Source organism: Xenopus tropicalis, chromosome 7, assembly GCF_000004195.4.
Source record: "Xenopus tropicalis strain Nigerian chromosome 7, UCB_Xtro_10.0, whole genome shotgun sequence".
Taxonomy (NCBI): domain Eukaryota; kingdom Metazoa; phylum Chordata; class Amphibia; order Anura; family Pipidae; genus Xenopus; species Xenopus tropicalis.
Genome location: NC_030683.2, coordinates 8705399 through 8728237, shown reverse-complemented (window position 1 = coordinate 8728237; position 22839 = coordinate 8705399). Strand labels below are relative to the sequence as shown.

Below are 22839 nucleotides of genomic sequence, written 5' to 3'. Positions count from 1 at the left end.
ATTACCCCTTATTGGGGCAGAACAGCCCTATTGGGTTTATTTAATGGTTAAATGATTCCCTTTTCTCTGTAATAATAAAACAGTACCTGTACTTGATCCCAACTAAGATATAATTACCCCTTATTGGGGCAGAACAGCCCTATTGGGTTTATTTAATGGTTAAATGATTCCCTTTTCTCTGTAATAATAAAACAGTACCTGTACTTGATCCCAACTAAGATATAATTACCCCTTATTGGGGCAGAACAGCCCTATTGGGTTTATTTAATGGTTAAATGATTCCCTTTTCTCTGTAATAATAAAACAGTACCTGTACTTGATCCCAACTAAGATATAATTACCCCTTATTGGGGGCAGAACAGCCCTATTGGGTTTATTTAATGGTTAAATGATTCCCTTTTCTCTGTAATAATAAAACAGTACCTGTACTTGATCCCAACTAAGATATAATTACCCCTTATTGGGGGCAGAACAGCCCTATTGGGTTTATTTAATGGTTAAATGATTCCCTTTTCTCTGTAATAATAAAACAGTATCTGTACTTGATCCCAACTAAGATATAATTACCCCTTATTGGGGCAGAACAATTCCATTGGGTTTATTTCATGTTTAAATGATTCCCTTTTAAACAATGCTCCAAAACTTTGCATTGGTTATTGCATTTCCCACTGTACCTTAGATAAAGGAATGTTGTATAAAGCACATGGGAGTATATGTTTATAACATTCATTGTATTTTAATCCTTGCATGCCAGGGTGCAATTGCCAAATAGAGCACTGTTCTTAACATCTACTCTGTGGAAGGTCTTATAAAATCTCTGTGTGCCGCAGTCTGTCATCTCTGTAGGTGAATCAGTAGCACTGGCAGTACGTAGCAGGCAAATCGGAGTAACATTGTATGGACGGAGATTCAAAATGGGCCCCACATATCTAGTAATGTCCAAACAGCCCCACACATGTAGTAGTTATACCCCTTGTCTTCCACTAAAGTCTCTTCCTGAGAGAAGTAGATGTCACAGTAGAAACTCCAGGCCCCCAAGTGGCATTGATGATCACTCACTGGCAGAACTCTCCATCTTTCCCTGTGGAGCCAGACTGAGAGGAATGATTGGCCTCTATCCCGGGTCCTATTTTATCCGCACTTACATCCCAGAGCAGACAGCCTTCCTCCCCCAGGGCATTACCTAACAGACTATGGATATTGTAATAATATACACATTATTAGCTCTGAATGTAGCTTCCATCAGAATTATTTCAGGATTTCATCAATACCTACCATGCAATGTTTGCCCTTTCTGTTTCTATTACATATAGAATATAACAGTAAGTTATAAATGGCACAGTTATGCTTGGTCCACTATAAAACTACCCTTCAGTAGTGACAATAAGTAGACTTTTAATGTGCAACTAAACTTTGGTTACACAAAGGCTTACTTCCATTCAGTTGTAGCTTCACACATCCCTTTAATGGTGGTCTTATGCCTTTAAAAAATGGGTTTGGGTCGTGGAAATCTTTCCCTATCAAAGCTACAGCCTGTGGGACAACGCTTAGGTCAGGAGATAACTTTTCAAAGAAATGTAACCAAGCAGGGAGGTTTCAACCTTTGAGGGTAGTTAGTACCACCATATGGGGTTTACCTCAACATGGTAAGGTACTGTATATACTCGAGTATAAGACTAGTTTTTCAGCACCCAAAATGTGGTGAAAAAAGTCACCCTCGGCTTATACTTGAGTTGGGTGCCATGCGTCCCTCCAGACTAGCACCCTCTGTCCTTTGTGTGCAAATTAGGCCCCCCGCAACCAGACCCTCCAGTGCCCTGGCCTAGGCTCCCACTAGCAATACTTATTCCCCCTTACATCCCTCCGGGACTGGGTCTGCTGCCAGTTTGCCAATGTGCATGGGGTAGTACTCATATTGTTTTTGTTGACCCTCTTCTCCGCTTACAGAGCTAGTTTACTGTTTTTCTTTGAAATAAATATTGAAAAACATATACCCCACCGATGCCTCAATTAATGTAATTTTATTGGTATTTATTTTGATTATTAAAACTTAGCAGTAGCTGCTGCATTTCCCACCCTAGGCTTATACTCGAGTCAATAAGTTTTTCCAGTTTACTTAGGTAAAATTAGGTACCTCGGCTTATATTCGGGTCGGCTTATACTTGAGTATATACCGTAACTTGGCATCATCATCGAAAGACTGGAGAGAGAGAGAACGGAACCTACTTATCTGCCATAAATGGGAAGTGCCTGAATCACTTCTCTAGGCTCCTGCTCATTTATATCTGTAACTCCATAACTTGGCCTGTTGTATGGGTATAGTAACTGGGTATTTGTGTCTTACTGTACCTGCTTAATTGCCTGAGAAAAGGGGAGGAGGAACCTACCTGCAGGTTGGCTATTCCCTGAGGGAGGAGTAGTGGTAAGGGTAATCCCCACTCTTATTTTAGATCATGTATGGGGGTGAATAAAAATTCCATACAGGAATGTGAGTAGAGAATGCAAAACTCCCTGAAGTGTTCCATAGATGCCCGAGACTCCCATGAAATCCTTCGTGAGTACCGTGTTGATATTTGACATTTATTTAATTTAGATATTTTTTAGTGGCATACTGTATCTATTGAAGGGTGTATGTAAAAGGTGGATTTTACTAGTATAAAACTAATGCAACTTGTAAAAGTACTGTAATAAGGATACATTTACTTTTTAAGCAACATTCTTGCCCTAAGCAAAACACCACATTTTGATTCCGTACCATCCTGATGTGTAGGTTCAACTTGAGTGTAAAGAGTTAAACTCATGCTTTATTCTTCCGCCACATTCAGGGGCTTCTCAGCCGTCTTAATAACGTAAGTCATCTATGGGAAGGTGTTGATAGAAAACAGAAGAGAAAGGAGGTTTCTTTTTTAGAAAGTCCCTTGGAGGAGGGACAAGGGAAAGACTTGAATAAGGTTGAGAGACCGCGCCACTTGGGGCTATCGACGCTCAAGGGGCAGAAAGAATGGTTAGTAGATCCAGGCCTAAAGTTACAGGTGTTGAACCTCTCTTCTTTTCCCCTTAATAGAGATCATATAGAACTCCTTGAAAAGGGATTACATTTTGTACCTGATAATAGTTTGAATAAATTTGAGTGCATACAAGATATAAATCTTTTTGCTAGGAAATTGGCTCTACACAAATATTTCAAAAACAAAGAAGAAAGGGAATTAAGAAAGATGGGATTGACTGGGGATGATCTACCTACTTTACGCATTTTAGAGGATCTGTCAATGGGTATAGAGGCGATACCTGAAAATAGGATGAGTAAAAAACAGAGCGTATTTACCCCTAATATCAGTGCATACCCTCATATAGATATTTTTGTAAAACTGGTTACTTTAGAAATTGAGAGGTTAGATAAGAGGAATAAAGGTGGCCATACACGAGCAGATCCGCTATAGCTCGCTTGACTATAGCTGCCGAATCGGTCCAAGGGACCGATATCGGCAGCTATAGTCGGCCCGTGTATGGCCACCTTAAGGGGATGGGAAATCTGTCCCCTAATCTAATGAGGGATTTGGAGGAATTGAGCGAGTGTAAGTATATTGAAATTAAACAGGCTGATAAAGGGGGAAATATTGTGATAATGGAGAAGGCAGATTATAAGGAAATGCTTTATGACCTGTTAAATGATTCTAAAAGTTATGAGATCTTAAGGTCGGACCCTACGGCTGAATATTTAGATACCTTAAAAATGTTAATTGAAGAAGGGAGATAGGAAAGGATTATATCGAACCGCGAATATGGATATCTGCTAAATTTACACCCCACGATCCCTACTTTTTATTGCCTCCCAAAAGTTCACAAACAAGCAACGCGATTGGGAGGGCGCCCCATAGTGTCGGGGAATGACTCTCTCACAGAGAATGGAAGTAAATATCTGGATTCCTGGTTGGCCCCCTTAGTACTTGATCTACCCTCATATCTGAAAGACACCAAAGATATCCTTCTGAAGTTAGAAGATATAAAAATTAATAGTGACTGTCATCTGGTGAGCATAGATGTTGAGGCAACACCAGTATACCTCATAAAAAAGGACTCCAGGCTATAAAGTATTTTCTGAATATGAAATATAATGATCAACGAGTGGCCTTCCTGGTGAGACTATTACAACTTGTGCTAACACATAATTACTTTCTTTTTGATAAAAAAAATCTTTCACCAGATAAAAGGCACGGCAATGGGAAGTGCATGTGCGCCAAGTAGTGATGAGCGAATCTGTCCCATTTCACTTCGCCGGAAAATTCGCGAATCTTTGAAAAGATTTGCAAAATGGCGGAAAATTACCGAAACAGCGAAAATGCTGCACGTCAAAAAAAAATTGTCGCCCGCGGCTATTCTTTTGTCGCACGACTATTATTTTGATGCGGGCGTCAATTTTTGGACGTGCGGAGAATTTTTCCACGGCGGTCCCGTTTCGCGAAACAATCTGCCAATGGCGAAACGCGGAAATTCGCCGCAAATCCATGCCTGGCGAAACATTCCGCCCATCACTAGCGCCAAGTTATGCGAATTTGTATTTGGGATGGTGGGAAGCCACAATAGCCTTGAATGCTCACTATAACCCCTATCTATCAAGTACAGGTATGGGATCCCTTATCTGGAAACCCATTATCCAGAAAGCTCCGAATTACGGAAAGCCCGTCTCCCATAGACTCCATTTTAATCAAATAATTCAGAATTTTAAAACGGATTTCCTTTTTCTCTGTAATAATAAAACAGTACCTGTACTTGATCCCAACTAAGATATAATTACCCCTTATTGGGGGCAGAACAGCCCTATTGGGTTTATTTAATGGTTAATTCCCCTTAGAGTTACCAAGGCAACACCATAAGACGTTTTTAGTGGGTGTTTACTTTGTTAATGAATGCACTATATAAACACCTTGAGGAAGGAAGAGAGCCAATGATAGCCCCTGATGAAGTCACATGTTAGTGACGAAACGCGTTGGGCGGGTCATGGGAGAAGGAGCGTTTAGGGAAACTTGTATGTGCGCCGCTTAGTGACGTCAAACTAGGCGCGCTGAGTGTTGCCAGCCATTAGGGAGAGCAAACGGAATGTGAATATTAGGCGGGGGTTGTGGTGGGAAGTGGGTCTAAAGGTCCCCATACACGGGCCGATATGGGTCCCTTGGACAGACATCGGCAGCTTATCTGCCGTGTAGGGGCAGAAACGAGCGGGCTGGCCGACCGATATCTGGCCTGAAATTGGCCAGATATCGATCGGCCAGGTTAAAAGATTCAGTCGGATCGGGGGCCGCATCGGCTCGTTGATGCGGTCCCCGAACTGACTGGCCCATTGCCGCCTACATAATCCGGTCGTTTGGCCCCAGGGCCAAATGTTCGGATTATTTATTTATTTATTTTTTAACTTCAAGCTCCCCGATATCGCCCACCCATAGGTGGGGATATTGGAGGAAGATCCGCTCGCTTGGCGATCTCGCCAAGCGAGCGGATCTTACCGTGTATGGGGACCTTAAGGCTGAACGTGATTATTTGTACTGAGATGCTGAATTGTGCGCTGTAAATGGAGCTCGAGTGTGGAGTTCCCTCGAGATTTGATTTAATAAGCACAATCTTTTTAATGAAATATACACCACGTGGAGCCTAAGAACACATATATATGATATTGGTTGTGTCTGCACTTGTGACACTCCGATTCCCCGCTGTATTTATACCTTTAATCTGTATTCCTCCCTCCTTGATTTTGTTTGGGTGCACAGCCTGGGGGTGGGAGAAAGCTGTAGGGCAGCGAATTTGGGGACAGGAACCAGGCTGTGTAAGGTGTGTTGATTTGTGAGCTTAATAATATACTATCTGCCTGTTAATACTTCCCACCCTTTGACAAACCACCTGACCTATTAAGATTCAATGAATTAATTATTACCGCTCTAATTATGAATGGCTGTAAATACAATAATGAATTAAGCACAAGCGCTGCTGAGTGGCGCTACTAGTTTGTATATCATTAATGAACTGTCCCATTTTTGAAAGGAAAGGGAAACAAATCATGTGAAATTACTGTAATTATCTGCACTCTTTAAAATGAATTGTTTTTTTTAAGTAATCATTGATTTTTCTGCAGTTTTTGGTCGATCCAACTATTTAATAAGATAGTGATGATCTTTTTTAACTTAATGAAATTAAAAGTTATATTTTATTATCAAAGGCTCCAAATGAATTTTCTTGTAAATTTGTTTTATTGAGGTAGAAAATACCAGGTGACCGATAGTATGAAATTTAGAGCCGCATTTGTATTATATATCTATGGGATGTTGCCAAAACGCCCAGGCCACAAGGTCATAATAAGAACTTGCCATTGCTGACCAGTAGTGTCCAAGGATGATTGCTGCACACTAACAGGGATTTCAGGCAGCTGTAAAATAAAGTACCATTCCTCCTAATAAGAACCACTCTAACCCAAAAATACCCACTAGCAATAGACTTGTGCAGTAGCACTGATCTCCACCCATTTCCACTTTATTACTCTTGCAAGATATCCAGATGCAATGATGTACATCATGGGTCCTGTAACAAGCAGTGGAGGATGTTTGAATGGGTTCCAGGTGTTATCTTGGGTCATAGATCTAATTTCTTAAATAAGTGCTCCCCTTCAACCTCTCTTTACCATGCTACCAACCACTCAATCACACCATGTGGCAATTGGCCAGTGTTTTTTGCCCAGGACAGTTACTGATCCCTAGTCCAGCTGCAGGAAGCAACAATAATTCCACTACCTGCCCCTACCCCTTCATTTAAAAGGCTTCATAGGATCTCTCCAACCCATGTTCCAACTTTGATCTTATTCAAGACAAATACAAGAGGCGGCTCAACTGCAAAATAGGTCCCATTTATTAAAACAGAACATTTTATAGTGTAATGTTGTTCAGATTGATAAAGAGCTAGAGAGATTTATAAGAGAACAGATGTGTGCCAGCCCCAGTCTGTGTAAGCTCTACTTCCATTCCCACCCACTGTCATTTATTTAATACCAGCACCACATTTAGGCAGATTGAAGTCCATTCCAGCGGTTCCTGAGTTCAAGCTCCAGTTGCAGAGCATTGCAGTGGGTTCTAGAAAACAATCTGTAACCAAGAAAAAAAGCAGATTAAAAAGGAAGGGAACCCAGTGCCCAACTCTCTATACAGTATATGGTCTCAATCAGGTCACTCTGTTTTAGAATTGTTTATTCATGCATTGGGAGTTAAATAACTTGACTAAAATGTATCATTTAGAACAGAGAAGAACCAAAATTAGAGAGAAAAGCCCTGCTCAGTAAAGGAATCCTGGGAAAAATCCAATTTTATATATCTTATTTCCATGAGATAGATCTTATATTACATTTAGTTTTCTTTAATGTCCTTTCTCTGCTCTGAATTATTCATAAGGTGCAAGGATGGACTGTCATACCAAGGAACCAGGAAAGCTCTTGATCAGCCCAGTCATTTATTGGCCCCATCCTGTTTACACATTCATTTGCCCCATGTCTGTACTGCGGCAATTTCATTTTCAACTTCAGGAGGTCGCGGATTGCTAATGTGGTGCCGTTATTTAAAAAGGGATCCCGTTCTCAGCCTAAAAACTATAGGCCTGTTAGTCTGACATCAGTAGTAGGAAAGCTTTTGGAAGGGGTAATAAGGGATAGGGTACTTGAATACATTGCAGTTCACAATACAATAGTATTGTGAACTGCAATGTATTCAAGTACCCTATCCCTTATTATTATAGTTTGTGCCAGCATGGTTTTATGCGTAACAGATCTTGCCAGACTAATTTAGTCGCCTTTTATGAGGAGGTGAGTAGGAACCTTGATGCTGGAATGGCAGTGGATGGGATCTACTTGGACTTTGCTAAAGCGTTTGATACAGTACCTCACAGAAGGTTAATGATCAAATTGAGGAATATTGGCCTAGAACATAATATTTGTAATTGGATAGAGAACTGGCTGAAGGATAGAGTACAAAGAGTGGTTGTAAATGGAACATTTTCTAATTGGACCAGTGTGGTTAGTGGGTACCGCAGGGGTCAGTCCTTGGGCCTTTGCTTTTTAACTTGTTTATTAATGACCTGGAGGTGGGCATAGACAGTACTGTTTCTATTTTTGCTGATGACACTAAATTGTGCAAAACTATAAGTTCCATGCAGGATGCTGCCGCTTTGCAGAGCGATTTGACAACATTAGATAACTGGGCAGCAAACTGGAAAATGAGGTTCAATGTGGACAAGTGCAAAGTTATGCACTTTGGTAGAAATAATATAAACACAAACTATCTACTGAATGGTAGTGTGTTGGGGGTTTCCTTAATGGAGAAGGATCTAGGGGTTTTTGTAGATAACAAGTTGTCTAATTCCAGGCAGTGTCATTCTGTGGCTACTAAAGCAAATAAAGTGCTGTCTTGTATAAAAAAAAACAAAACATTGTTTCAAGGGATGAAAACATAATTTTGCCCCTTTATAGGCCCCTGGTAAGGCCTCACCTTGAGTATGGGGGGCAGTTTTGGGCTCCAGTCCTTAAGAAGGATATTAATGAGCTGGAGAGAGTGCAGAGACTGCAACTAAACTGGTTAAGGGGATGGAAGGGTTAAACTATGAGGTGAGACTGTCAGGGTTGGGGTTGTTCTCTTTGGAAAAGAGGCGCTTGCGAGGGGACATGATTACTCTGTACAAGTACATTAGAGGGGATTATAGGCAGTTGGGGGATGTTCTTTTTTCCCATAAAAACAATCAGCGCACCAGAGGCCCCCCCTTTAGATTAGAGGAATGGAGCTTCCATTTGAAGCAGCGTAGGTGGTTTTTCACGGTGAGGGCAGTGAGGTTGGGGAATGCCCTTCCTAGAGATTGGGTAATGGCAGATTCTGTTAATGCCTATAAGAGGGGCCTGGATGAGTTCTTGAACAAGCATAGTATCCAAGGCTATTGTGATACTAATATCTACAGTTAGTACTAGTGGTTGTATATATAGTTTATGTATGTGAGTGTATAGATTGGTAAGTATAGGTTGTGAGTGCTGGGTTTACTTGGATGGGTTGAACTTGATGGACTCTGGTCTTTTTTCAACCCTATGTAACTATGTAACTATGAAAAGAACTGGACAAGAGTTAAGAATTATGGAAAGAATAAAGCTGAAATAATGTGAGCAAATAAGGAAAAGAATAAAAGGAAAGGAAGCAAAGAAGACATGGAATTATGATAAGAGGAGGCAATGGGGCTTATCTGCACCTGGGCAATAAACCATGGCAACCAATGAAATGTTTTGTTCTACCAGCAAAGGGCTAGAAAAAAGAGCTGTACATACGTTATCCGTGTTCAGCAAGGGCGACTGTATGAGGCAAAGCCATTTTCCCCTGGAAAGAAAAATGGTTAAAGCCGATTATGAGGGAGGGAGTCACTATTAGTTACCAAGGTTTCAGGTTTCATTACTAATACTATACAATTCCCCCTTTGGATAAGATTTTTCCTTAAAAGCAGAAATGCGATTCCCCAACTGATTTCATTTTTGATAATGTTAATAATCCCTTAGGGGTAACAATAAATGTAAATATCCCATTTAGAATGTACTAGGCATAGGGGGAGTTACTAGGGCCCTATAGGGACTTCAATTCTTGCAAATGCTCCATTCCCCTTATACCAGTCAGGAAAGGAAGACAAAATATGTCAGCAGGGGCTCCACTTGCTTTCTGCCCCAAGAGCTGTAAAGGAGAAACGGAACTGGGGCAATTATCCCACACCGTTCTTATAGTCAGTCTTTATAAGGCCTCAAATCCACATATACACAGTGTGCATTACCTGTTTCATAGTAATCATAGACGTACACTGAGCCACTCTTCACATTCAGCACCCTGCTGCCAAGGAGCATTTTAAATGAGAGCTGGATAGGCTTCTGGGGCACCTATGGGGGAACAGAAATAGCCCACAATATAAGCATCAAACTAGACAATCCCAGGAGTTCAGCATAACAGACTATTCCCCCAGGATGAATACGTAACCAACAGACAGTTTATATTATGTTAAGTATTCTAATAAAGAATCGCCAAACTGGAATATATATATCAGTAAATATTGCCCTTTTACATCCTTTCCCTTTATCCACCATTTTGTGAAGGGCTATGTGCTCCCTCAGAGATCAGCTGACAGGAAGTGAGGAGACTTACAGAGCTGAGGTACAGAAATATGTGGTTGTTCTGCTCTTCTGTTCTGGAGACCTGCTTAGAGTTTTCTAGCTAGAAAAGAATAGAACAAATTCAACTGCGTCAATTCCTACGGTAACAACAACCGCACTGCACATTCTCCTGCAGTCAGAATCATTTGCAAGGGGAGACCAGAGTGAATATACAAAGCAGTTCAGCCATGTTGGAACTGACACCACCATGCCCTGTACACTACTGTCCCAATAACACTATGCTGCCTCTGTATCTGTATATAACACCTTCCTCTCTACCAAGTAGGGGAGTTAAACTAGAACACCGAGTCAATTGTTGTAACTGGAATACCGGGGAAGTACCACAATAATGGTGTTTCAGTGGCTCAGTAACTGCCATTTACAGTATTTCTCACAACAAGTCATATACAGAAAAAAAATAAAAATATATCAGTTATAACAACCAAAAATGAAATGAGTATTAGTGATATTCAGGACACTCTGAATACAGTGAGTGAATACACTCCAGTATAATAACTGATATTTAGTGAGAACCTCAGGCAATTTAGTTCACTGTGTGTATATACACATATACATACACATACAGCATCCCAGCATGTTAAACTTACAGAAGGCCTCCCTACCTGTCTCAATGAGAAGTAGTCTGCTTGGTATCCTGACAGCATCTTTATATCAATAATCACCATGTTGGTTTCATTCCTTAAACCCTGATAGCTGAAGAAGAGATTGGGTAACAGATAGAATAGCAAAAAGTTAAAAAATAGACAATCGGCAAAGGATATGAAACTGGTGTTGATGGAGTTAAAAGGAATATATATAAGAAACAGAGAGCCGCACACACAGGGATTTTGCAAAAAGAAAGTATTTAATGAAAAAGATCCGACTTTTCTTGCACCAACTGTGCTCTTCCTCAGGGACAAACCAAAAGACTGTGTGCATCCACCCCCAATAAATACCCCCTGTGTAGAAAAAGGCGCCAAACCCAGTGATAGTAACCGTTATAAACAAATCAGAGATAAAGAACGTATAGTGATCAAAGGACACAAGAAAAAATAAAAAAGGGACAAGATAAAAAAGGCATAGCAATACACTGAGCAACAGTGAAAATAATATACAAAATATCAATATAAATATATTATATATACACATACACAGGAACTCAAACAGACGGGCCGCTCCACACAGGACTTAAGCAAATTATAGAGATTTATTCACAAATTATAACAAGAGACTGACGTTTCGGCTGGTATCCCAGCCTTTCTCAAAGTTACAAAACTGATAGTGGGACAAACCTAAATACAACAAATGGCGGGAAACAAAAATCATGACGTGAATGGGACGTGTAAACTGCCAGACAAGTGTACTACAAAACCTCAAATAATACACAAAAAAGAAACCAAATATACATAAAATAAAATTGTAACCATGTCTCCTACACAGAGTGTACAACAACTTATACAATGATATGCACCAAACAAACCGTATCGCTAAGCCATCCTGCAGCGATGTGCGTGTCCATACGTAAAAAGTCAGTGTGTAGGCAAGAACAGCGACCATAACATCATACAATGTCAAGAAGTTCAAAACTGTTACCAGAAGTTCAAAAATATTACCAGAATATGTTACACAAATGGCCCGTGATACTGACTCTAGATAAATCGGTGTGACGATCGCTATCATTCGATAAATCAGTGTAGCCTCAATCGCTCCTGTAAGGAGGCATTGGAGTGGTCAGTAGTTGTATTGCTGGAAAAGGCCACTCACTATTACACTAGGGGTTTCAAGGTTGCTATGGCCATTTATATATAGTAACCTAGAGGCAGGTGGATTGCAATCGCACATTTAAACAAAATATTAATCAATGTTAAATAAACAATAATGACATTAAGACAAGCGTGGACAGAGAATAGAGAGAAAGGCTGGGATACCAGCCGAAACGTCAGTCTTTTGTTATAATTTGTGAATAAATCTCTATAATTTATAAGTCCTGTGTGGAGTGGCCCGTCTGTTCGAGTTCCTGTGTATACCTGTGTGGACTGCACCCAGGCAAAATTTCTTTCTGTATCGTGAGTGCCCTACCTATGTATGCTGTGTATATATTGAGTGAGAGAGAGTGTGTGTGTGTGTGGCATATTGGGGCTTCTATACACACACACACACACATATATAACTGGATATATTCCACTTGCAGAGACCATTTTGTCATTATAAAACAATGGTGTCATTTTTTCGATACTTTCTCTGCAATGGTTCATTTCTCTTACGCACAACATGGGAAAGCGAAGGGCTTCTATTTCAGCCTGTTCTAGAGGGGGGAGTAGCAGAGGGTTACTGATTTACATTAACATTCTACCAGGGTTTCGCCCAGCAAAGGCCTACACAGTCTATTACTCTTCCAGTGAAAGGCGAGCTCTCTATGATGAATACTTTGATTTTTATAATACATTTAGAGAAAAATCAAACAGAATGACAGCCCAGTACCTAACAGAGAGTGTGATGGTTATAGTATAAGCCACTCCATTGAGACAGTTCTCAGACGCAGAATCAGCAACGACATAGAAGGCAGAGTTTTCTTTGGGCACTGGGATGTTGTATCGGATGGTGCTCTGGGAAAGGCCAAGTCACAGATATTTAAGATAAGACAAACATGTTACATAATGTATTATTTACACTATAATCCTAAGGCACTGTGAAAGCCAAAATATGATTACAGTAGTTCTATTAATACTTATCTGCTACTCTCATCTGAGCTGCATTGTCTCTTATGTACAGACGTGTGTATCAACCATCCCTTACCAGATTATTCTAAAAAATACTGTAATTAAAGCAGCAAAAAATTATTTTTCCAATGTAACACTTACCCTACAGGGCTACACTAGCAACTGGAGAACTGGAGTTAATATTGTTACCTGTACCAAGCAGCATCCTGTCCCATTGACACTAATGCTATAGTTCCCAGAGGCCTTGGGTAGCGCTTGTGTTTGTACAACAAGTCTGTTGTTCTCTCTCAGGGTTAGTTGTCCAACATCTCCAAATTCATTTCTCAGCACCACATTGTGATGAGCATTAGGTTTAAATATCAGTTGAGCGTAGAAAGCAAGGGCTTGCAAGGCCATGACTGTGTCCTGCAGTGAAGACAAGTTGTAGGATCTTCAGTCTCACTTTCTATATTTAGTCATTATTGTTGAAGGATGGTGACATTTGGCCAAGATTCAAAGCATTGTGCACATAATAGGTTATGCCCCCCTACAGATGATTAGTGAACAAGTGCTGGTCAATGGTGGTGAAGAGAAGAGAATATCCTGGGAACATGCAAACTTCTCATAACTCTACCAGCATTGAAATAAATAGACCAACACCAACATGGCCATTACCTGAGTAGATCTGAATCCTCCATATGAATTCTGCTGCTGGATGAGCCAAACTGATATCTCAGCCATGTAGGTCAAGTCATCGTGGGTAAGACTGGGGCCTTTTGCAATGCTGAGCAACATGTAGGCCGTGATTTCCACCTCTGCTGGTGCATTATTGGGGTAAAACAAAGGAACCCCTTCTGGTCCAGGCCTACCGTCACGTTCCCAGTGCAAGGTGCCTCCTGAATGGGACAGTAGAGGTTGTGTTGGGTTACACTGCGGATAAGCTAGTGACCATTTTAGCAATCATAAATGATCATGCCAAGTGGCTGCCGATACCTACAGTACCGATGTACGCCAACCTACACACCAGCATACATGATCCTGTAAAGAGAATTTATCTAAAACAGTACCCACGCTCAGAGATGGCCTTTGCTTTCAGTTCATTAAGCAGAGGGTTTCGTATTTCCCAGTTTTTAGCCAATGTGAAGACATACAACGAATAGGCTTTGAAGGGAAGGGTGGAAGCATTGACGATGGCAGCCTCCAAGCATCTCAGGGCATCATCCAACAAGGTCATCTACATGAAAAGCAAAGAGTTAATTCTACACAGATGCTTCTCTGTCGCTATTGTCTATAATGAGAATCTATATCATTCAGTCTGAGTGCTCTATGTAGAATGCTATGTAACCCACACACACACACAAACTGCTATTAAAAGAGGTTGTTCACTTTGAAATTAGTGAAATTATGAAATTTAGTATGATGTAGACAATGAGATTGACATTCAGACAATTTGCAATTGGTCTTCATCTTAATTCTGTAGTTTTTCAGTTATTAACTTTATCTAGCAGCTCTCCATTTTGGAACTTCAGCAGCTATCTGGTTGCTGGGGTCTTGTTTACCTTGGCAGCCAGGCAGCAGTGAAAAATAAAACAAAGATATACTAACTAAACTTCTTTAACATACTAAAAGTTATCTTAAAAGGTGAACCACCACTTTAAAGGGGTTCTGGTTAACTTTCAGTATGTTATAGAATGGTCTATTCTAAGCAAGTTTTCAATTTAGTCTTTTTAATTTGCCTTCTTCCGACTCTTTCCAGCTTTTCCAACCAAAACCCTATTGCTCCAGTTTTATTGTTATTGTTACTTTTTAATTCCTTATCTTTCTATTTAGTCCCTCCTCTATTTATATTCCTAAACCACTGTTAGGGTATATTGGACCCTAGCAACCCGATAGCCGTCTAAATTCCAAACTGCAGAGCTGCTGAACAAAAAAGCTAAATACAAAAAACACAAATAAAAAAGGAAGACCAATTGCAAATGGTCTCAGAATAGCACTTTCTACATCATAGTAAAAGTTAATTTCAAGATGAACAACCCCTATAAGGTTTAGCAGTGAGAGCTACACATTTTGGTGCGGACTTACCCCAGAGCTGTAGTTGGACTCCAGAAGAGCAATGGCGAGGTAGGCTGTGAAGCAGAGATCCCTTTCCTGCCCACACTGGGTAACGTGCAGAGAAACATTGTTATAACACCAGGAAGTAGGAAATATCTGTAGTTCAACCAACTACAAACGGGCGGTTACAGTTATAGTCTGAATTTAGCAGCTAAATGGCCACTAAACTATTATGTGCAAAAAAATCGACCTGCGAGTTTTGATTAAAAAAATATAAAAATTAGTCAATGATGTATTTGAAATGTTTGAATTCTGGCAACAGTTTTACAAAAGTTTCTACAATATATTGCGGTTTCTTAAAAACAAAAAATCTTGAAATTTAAACAGACGTTCATGGGTCTTCTATATGTTCCAGTCAGGAAATCCTACAGCAATAATGTGTTTAAGCTCCCCTTGAACGTGTGTGAAAAAGAAATCAATGTGTTTAACTTCCCCTTGAATGTGTGTCAGTGACAGGCTGTCACGGAATATCCTATTTTTTTCTGCTTTTTTAAAAATAAAAATACTCAAAATCTGAGTATTAAATGCCTCCATAGGACCCAATGGTTCTTGGCAGCTTAAACCCGGCGAGCTTTTTTTGTTAGTCTAAAAAAGCCACAAAGTTTTATAAATTTTGAAGGTTTGTGGGGTTTTTTGAAAAAAATCATACGAATTACAAAAAACAAAACATAAATTTGAACTTCTTAAAAAACCTTAGTAGCTGCCAACAGTTCAGCCAATCAAACCTTTGCCCTGGGGTATTTACCTTGGGGTATTTACACTGCTGTCACCAAACTGAGACCCATTTAAGACCCACGTGCCCAACACTCACCTGCCCCATAAACAGGTTTCCCTGGAGCTTAAAGCAGCCGTTCTCCAGCTTCTGGGACGTTTGCAGGGAAATCAAGGTCTGTTGCTGGATTTTCTCATCAATATAAATATATTTCTTGGCTTTTTCAAATGTTTTGAAGGTGTATGCCGATAGCCTGAAAGTTATTTTCTGAAATTACTCTTTAAATAACTTCTTAGTAAAATATGGTGTTCAAATGGAACCAGAAGGGCCTTCATGTTTCACATTTTAACTACAGGTATAAGGCCCATTTTCCAGAAACCCATTATCCAGAAAGTTATGGAAGGCCATATCCCATACACTTTAATGAAATAATTCAGATTTTTAAAAAATACATTTCCTTTTTCTCCATAATAAAAAGGTACCTGTACTTGATCCCACCTAAGATATAATTACCCCTTATTGGGGCAGAACAGCCCTATTGGGTTTATTTCATGGTTAAATGATTCCCTTTTCTCTGTAATAATAAAACAGTACCTGTACTTGATCCCAACTAAGATATAATTACCCCTTATTGGGGGCAGAACAGTCCTATTGGGTTTATTTAATGGTTAAATGATTCCCTTTTCTCTGTAATAATAAAACAGTACCTGTACTTGATCCCAACTAAGATATAATTACCCCTTATTGGGGCAGAACAGCCCTATTGGGTTTATTTAATGGTTAAATGATTCCCTTTTCTCTGTAATAATAAAACAGTACCTGTACTTGATCCCAACTAAGATATAATTACCCCTTATTGGGGGCAGAACAGCCCTATTGGGTTTATTTCATGGTTAAATGATTCCCTTTTCTCTGTAATAATAAAACAGTACCTGTATTTGATCCCAACTAAGATATAATTACCCCTTATTGGGGGCAGAACAGCCCTATTGGGTTTATTTAATGGTTAAATGATTCCCTTTTCTCTGTAATAATAAAACAATACCTGTACTTGATCCCAACTAAGATATAATTACCCCTTATTGGGGGCAGAACAGCCCTATTGGGTTTATTTAATGGTTAAATGATTCCCCTTTCTCTGTAATAATAAAACAGTACCTGTACTTGATCCCAACTAAGATATAATTACCCCTTATTGGGGGCAGAACAGCCCTATTGGGTTTATTTAATGGTTAAATGATTCCCCTTTCTCTGTAATAATAAAACAGTACCTGTACTTGATCCCAACTAAGATATAATTACCCCTTATTGGGGGCAGAACAGCCCTATTGGGTTTATTTAATGTCTACTAAAAAATAATTTAAAAAGGTATGGAGATCCAAGTTACGGAAAGAACCCAGGTAACAGGTCCCATACTCATTTTTGCTCAGCTGTTCTAGTTACACAAATCCCTTACCAGGAACTTCCATGTGAAGTTGAGCCCCAAAATGCATCATATGCGCCAGATGGCAATTTGTATCGTAGCTGTCGGTAATATCCTTTAATATGAAAGGAGGGAAACAGGGTTAAGCAAGTTCCTCTCAAATTTCTATTTGAATTTGTTGAAATGGGCACCAAATATTCTCGTGTTACCAATTATATTAAAGATATTCTAGATCTTCTGCATCTGGGTGGAATCTCTGGACAAGCCTGTATTGTTTCAATATAGACACAGTACAAACAAACCCTTCTGGTTAAATATCTCTCTAATAGTTTAATGCCATGGCATCAGTCAAGACAACTGAATATGTTGTTCCTAGCATAATTCTGCAGCAGGTTGGATACCTGCAGATCGGGTCAGCCGTAAGGGTCTGTGGATTAGGGAGATGACCAGAGGTTCCAATAAATAGACCTGTATAGGTCTGTGTAGGATTGAGATCCAGCACCATGTTTGTTTATATGTCGAACAGGATCTTGTGTTTATAGCTTGTGATCATGTAAGATGTTCTAGATTTCCATGTTTTGTTTTTAACTGTAGAGCCACCCTGCTTACCTTCATTTAAGTACTGAATTGCTATCTGGAGTAATACATCCGTAAGCTGATTTGTGCCGTTGAGATATTCCAGCACGTAAGGAATGGGGGCCATACGAGCAAGGTTCTGTTCACCACACCCATAGGGCATCTGCAGCAGGTTCTGTAGATTGCTCAGTGGTAGACCTAGAACATCACCTGTAAAAAATATAATCAAGAATCTTGAGATCTTTATTTATGGCATTCCCAATCTGCTGGTAAGGATCAGGTTACCAGACATCCACAGTTGGCAAGTTTATTATTCCCCCATGGACATCTGGGAAGCGGATATCAGCCCACAAGTGGAGCAGTTGGATGGCTTTTCAGGTGTGTATGGTAAATTGTAAATAACAAATCAACGCATCAATTAAACTGTCAAGATCAAAACATCAGTGCTAACATGCTTTATATCTTAATCCCAAAACCTGATCTTGATATACATGGTGATATAGATGGTCTACATAAAATAATAGCCCTCTTTATGCCAAGCAGGCAGTCAGTGCTCAAATACTGCAAGATTTGTCTGCGTCTTCTATACACTTTATTCTGTCCTCCCCAGTCCTGTCAGATCAGAGACCTATTCTATTAACCCTTTAAGTGCCAGCCGAATTCGTCATTTCGGTTCCCCCCAGTGCCAGACGTTTTTTAAGCATTTTGTACTCATTCACTTTAACAATGTTTTTTGGTAGGAAAACCTCCACGAAACTAGGGAAATTATATATCGTTTTTTTCGTCACTAATTGGGCTTCGACATACATACCAAATTTTATAACTTTTCTGGAGATATGATGTGTATTTTGGGTGAAATATGTAAAAAAAAAATAAAATTATGAAAAATTTCTGTATATTTTGAGGTTTTTTTCCATAGAAAAGTTAATTTTACTCACTTTTTTTTATTGTTTGTAAAAGCCCTGATACTCCCAAGTCCAACGATACCAAATATGTGGTGGTACCCCACAGTTCCTGTCCAGAAGTAACCCCCAAACTAAGGCAATACTTAGTACAATATCACACCAGAACAAAGCAGAAAAGCGCTTGTAACAGTTAATGCAGCATAACTTATATGTAAATCTAAAATATCCCCTCATGTTTGGTATCTTTAGAAACTACAGACCTTCAGGTTTCTAGGTGCAATGTAGTTTTCACTCAAAAGCCAAATACCTTTTGTCAGTGCATTGTGAAATTTGGAACTTTTTATGACATTTTTTTTTTTTTTCTAAAACGTAAACTTGGACGCATGATCAAATGTGGATTTGACAAAAAAAAATATCATAAAAATTTTCTAACAAAGGCATATTTGAAAGACAAACTTCTCCTGAATAAAATGATGCCCCATATGTATGGGTGCACATAAAGACATGGGCACCAAACACTCCAAAGCAGGGGCAATGCACAAGGGCAATTACAGCTAAAAATGTGGGGGCTGCGCTCTATGTGCACTTCCTGCAGTTTTTCAGTGTTAACCCCCCCTACCTGTGAAATAACCCCCACAAACTATATATTTCTGAAAAGTGCACACCTTCAGCTATTCAGAGACACCACTCTTTTCTTTCTACATGGAAAATTGTGGCCGCAGTCCCTTGCAGAAGTCAGCGCTTTGGTCAGAAATCAAGGAAAAACCAGATAAAAAACCTAGATTTCTCCCCAAAATCTCCATGGCAACTACCAAAAACTTACTAACCATCAATCTGCAAGTTCCCCTGAATAAAACGATACCCCATATGTATGGGTGCACATAAAGACGTGGCCACCAAATGCCCCAAAACAGGGGCAATGCATAAGGGCAATTTCAGTTGAAATTTTGGGGGCTGTGCTCTATGTGCACTACCTGCAGTTTTTCAGTGATAACCCCCCCTACCTGTGAGATACCCCCACAATCTATATATTTACGAAAAGTGCACACCTTCAGCTATTCAGAGACACCACTCTTCTCTTTCTACATGGAAAATTGTGGCCGCAGTCCCTTGCAGAAGTCAGCGCTTTGGTCAGAAATCAAGGAAAAACCAGATACAACACTAGATTTTGGTCAGAAATCAAGGAAAAACCAGATAAAAACCTAGATTTCTCCCCAAAATCTCCATGGCAACTACCAAAAACTTACTAAACCTCAATTTGCAAGTTCCCCTGAATAAAACGATACCCCATATGTATGGGTGCACATAAAGACGTGGCCACCAAATGCCCCCAAACAGGGGCAATGCATAAGGGGGGGCTGTGCTCTATCTGCAGTTATTTAGTCTAAACACCCCCATACCTGTGAAATAACCCCCGCAAACTATATATTTCTGAAAATTGCACACCTTCAGCTATTCAGAGACGCCACTCTCCTCTTTCTACATGGAAAATTGTGGCCGCAGTCCCTTGCAGAAGTTAGCGCTTTGGTCAGAAATCAAGGAAAAACCAGATACAAACCTAGATTTCTCCCCAAAATCTCCATGGCAACTACCAAAAACTTACTAACCATCAATCTGCAAGTTCCCCTGAATAAAACGATACCCCATATGTATGGGTGCACATAAAGACGTGGCCACCAAATGCCCCAAAACAGGGGCAATGCATAAGGGCAATTTCAGTTGAAATTTTGGGGGCTGCGCTCTATGTGCACTACCTGCAGTTTTTCAGTGATAACCCCCCCTACCTGTGAGATACCCCCACAATCTATATATTTACGAAAAGTGCACACCTTCAGCTATTCAGAGACACCACTCTTCTCTTTCTACATGGAAAATTGTGGCCGCAGTCCCTTGCAGAAGTCAGCGCTTTGGTCAGAAATCAAGGAAAAACCAGATACAACCCTAGATTTTGGTCAGAAATCAAGGAAAAACCAGATAAAAACCTAGATTTCTCCCCAAAATCTCCATGGCAACTACCAAAAACTTACTAAACCTCAATTTGCAAGTTCCCCTGAATAAAACGATACCTATGTCTGGTTGCACATAAGTACATGGCCGCCAAACCTGAAAATGCATAATATTGGGGCTGCACTCTATGCACCCCTTTTTTTTTGCCTGCACCCGAATGAATGGGATACGCTCGGGTGCAGGCACATGTAGCCGATATACGCATGAAAACGCGTGAGAATGCAAAGTCTCGCGTTTTCATGCGTATATCGGCTACACGTGCCTGCACCCGAGCGTATCCCATTCATTCGGGTGCAGGAACAAGTAGCAGGCGTAGGGCTGAATTTTCGGCAAGCGTTTTTCCACTTGCTGAAAAAATCAGCCCTACGCCTCGTGTGGCATCAGCCTAACCCTTGGCAATAGAAACTACCAGAACAATCTTAGCACCTCTGGACCTTTCTAGAACAACTGAAATCAAATGGAATAAAACCACTAAAAGCAATCAAAGAACAATAGTTGCAATGAAATCGGTAAGAGCCCTGGATCCACCAATGTCACTGCAAAAGCAACCTTTTTGGGGGCACTAAACACACAATAAAGAACAATGCAAAGATAAAACACCGTAAAATCCAATAAAACCACCTAAACCAACAGAAGAACAATAATTGCAATGAAATCGGTGGTCAGAGCCCTGGATCCACCAACGTCACTGCAAATTCAGCACCCAATAGCAATACAAAAAGTTACAGTGCAATAGAATAATTCAAAAACAGAAATCAATTATGAAAATGCCAAAAAAACACTAAAATGCAACCAAATAAATCAGATAATTATAGAGCAAGATCAGAAATAAAGTTTTAGTAAAAAAAAAGACTGCCAAAGAAAGCAAAGACAGAAAGAAAAGAAAAGAAAGAAAGAAAAAAAAAAAAAAAAAAAAAAAAAAAGTGTAAGTGTAAGTGTGTGTGTAAGTGTCTGTGTGTGCTTGGGAAAGTTGTAAATCAGTGTGTATGTGTACAAAAGTGTAATAATGACAAAGATAGAAGAAAAAATGCAAAAAAAAAAAAAAAAAAATTTTTTAGACAGTTGAGATAGAAATAAGCAAAATAAACAGTGGTAGAGAGTTGTAGTTCAGCTTACCCAAGGCAGGCAGACGATCAGGGGCGATCAGGGGCGATCAATCCAGCAGGAAGGCAGCAGGGGAGCTCCATCTCGTCCGAAGTGCGCAGCAGGAGTGAGGGAGCCGACAGTAGGCGGCGCTATTTAAAGGGACAGCAGTGGACACGTCATCAACGCGTGTCCACTGCTGTCATTGGCTGGCGACGCGATCGGTGCGGCTCGGGGACCCGGATCGGTGAGTATGTCTTACTCTGCTCGTTGCCTAGGGGGATCTGAGGGGTTTACAAGCGCTGCGCTGCTTTAAAAGCGAGCGCAGCGCTTGTAAACCCGACAGTGCCATTGGACGTAGATTCTACGTCCCATGGCACTTTGGTCCCTTGGTACCTGGGACGTAGAATCTACGTCCCTTGGCACTTAAAGGGTTAAACCACAGACCTCCATAGTCTGCCTTCTGCCCTTCTGTTCTAGGACTATCTTAATCCTCCCACAGCTTTTCCCCTTCAGCATTAGGTCCTTTTTCATATTCCCTACTCCTTCAGTTCTAAGACCTCCTTCAATATTTCTAGGCTCAAAATCATTATCTGCCATTCAGTTTTGCACAAGATTTCTATAGTGTACATAGCCTTCACAGAAACTACATTGAAAAAGAATATTTGCACTGATGTGTGGCCTATCAAAAATAAATTTAGAAGGTAACATGAACCAGTCTGACATTTCTTAGGGGAGACCTCCATATGTTGTACTCAGCATGCCTAAGGATGGAAAGTCTTACCCACAAGTGTGACAAATGCAGCAGCAGAACCTTGTACCATGTTCTTTGGAAGGGTTATGTTGATTGGCAGCTCAAAGTTGGAGTCTTAAAATGAGAAAAAAAAATAATCAACACTCTCAATGTAGAACGTAGGACAGGTTTCTATCTACAATCGATATGTAACCTCAAATGCTTTGCAAAACTGATCAGTGCTGTTATACAGGTCATTGACATGAATCTAAAGTCTGGAAATACAAGAGCCTGGCCGCCCAATAGACATAACTGCATCATTAGACTTACCTTCAACACATACAAGGTTGCTAGAGGTATCTTCTTTTCTTATGCCCTCCGGCTTCAAAAT

General features: G+C 40.2%; 1 protein-coding gene across 2 annotated transcripts in view; it reads right to left on the bottom strand.

Moving 5' to 3' along the window:
- Positions 1-6868: 6868 nt before the first annotated feature.
- ovos2 overlaps positions 6869-22839 on the bottom strand; it is a 41318-nt gene continuing 25347 nt past the window's right edge. For both annotated transcript variants that reach the window (XM_004919362.4, XM_002941625.5), the window contains exons 23-37: positions 22779-22830; positions 22500-22583; positions 17754-17930; positions 17178-17259; positions 15821-15974; positions 14980-15054; positions 13969-14131; positions 13573-13793; positions 13108-13323; positions 12680-12804; positions 10822-10912; positions 10191-10259; positions 9826-9928; positions 9335-9383; positions 6869-7124 (exon numbers count right to left, since the gene is read on the bottom strand). In XM_004919362.4, coding sequence (XP_004919419.2) covers positions 9346-9383; positions 9826-9928; positions 10191-10259; positions 10822-10912; positions 12680-12804; positions 13108-13323; positions 13573-13793; positions 13969-14131; positions 14980-15054; positions 15821-15974; positions 17178-17259; positions 17754-17930; positions 22500-22583; positions 22779-22830 — 1650 coding nt within the window. In that variant the 3' untranslated portion in view covers positions 6869-7124; positions 9335-9345. The remainder of the gene's footprint in view (positions 7125-9334; positions 9384-9825; positions 9929-10190; positions 10260-10821; positions 10913-12679; positions 12805-13107; positions 13324-13572; positions 13794-13968; positions 14132-14979; positions 15055-15820; positions 15975-17177; positions 17260-17753; positions 17931-22499; positions 22584-22778; positions 22831-22839) is intronic.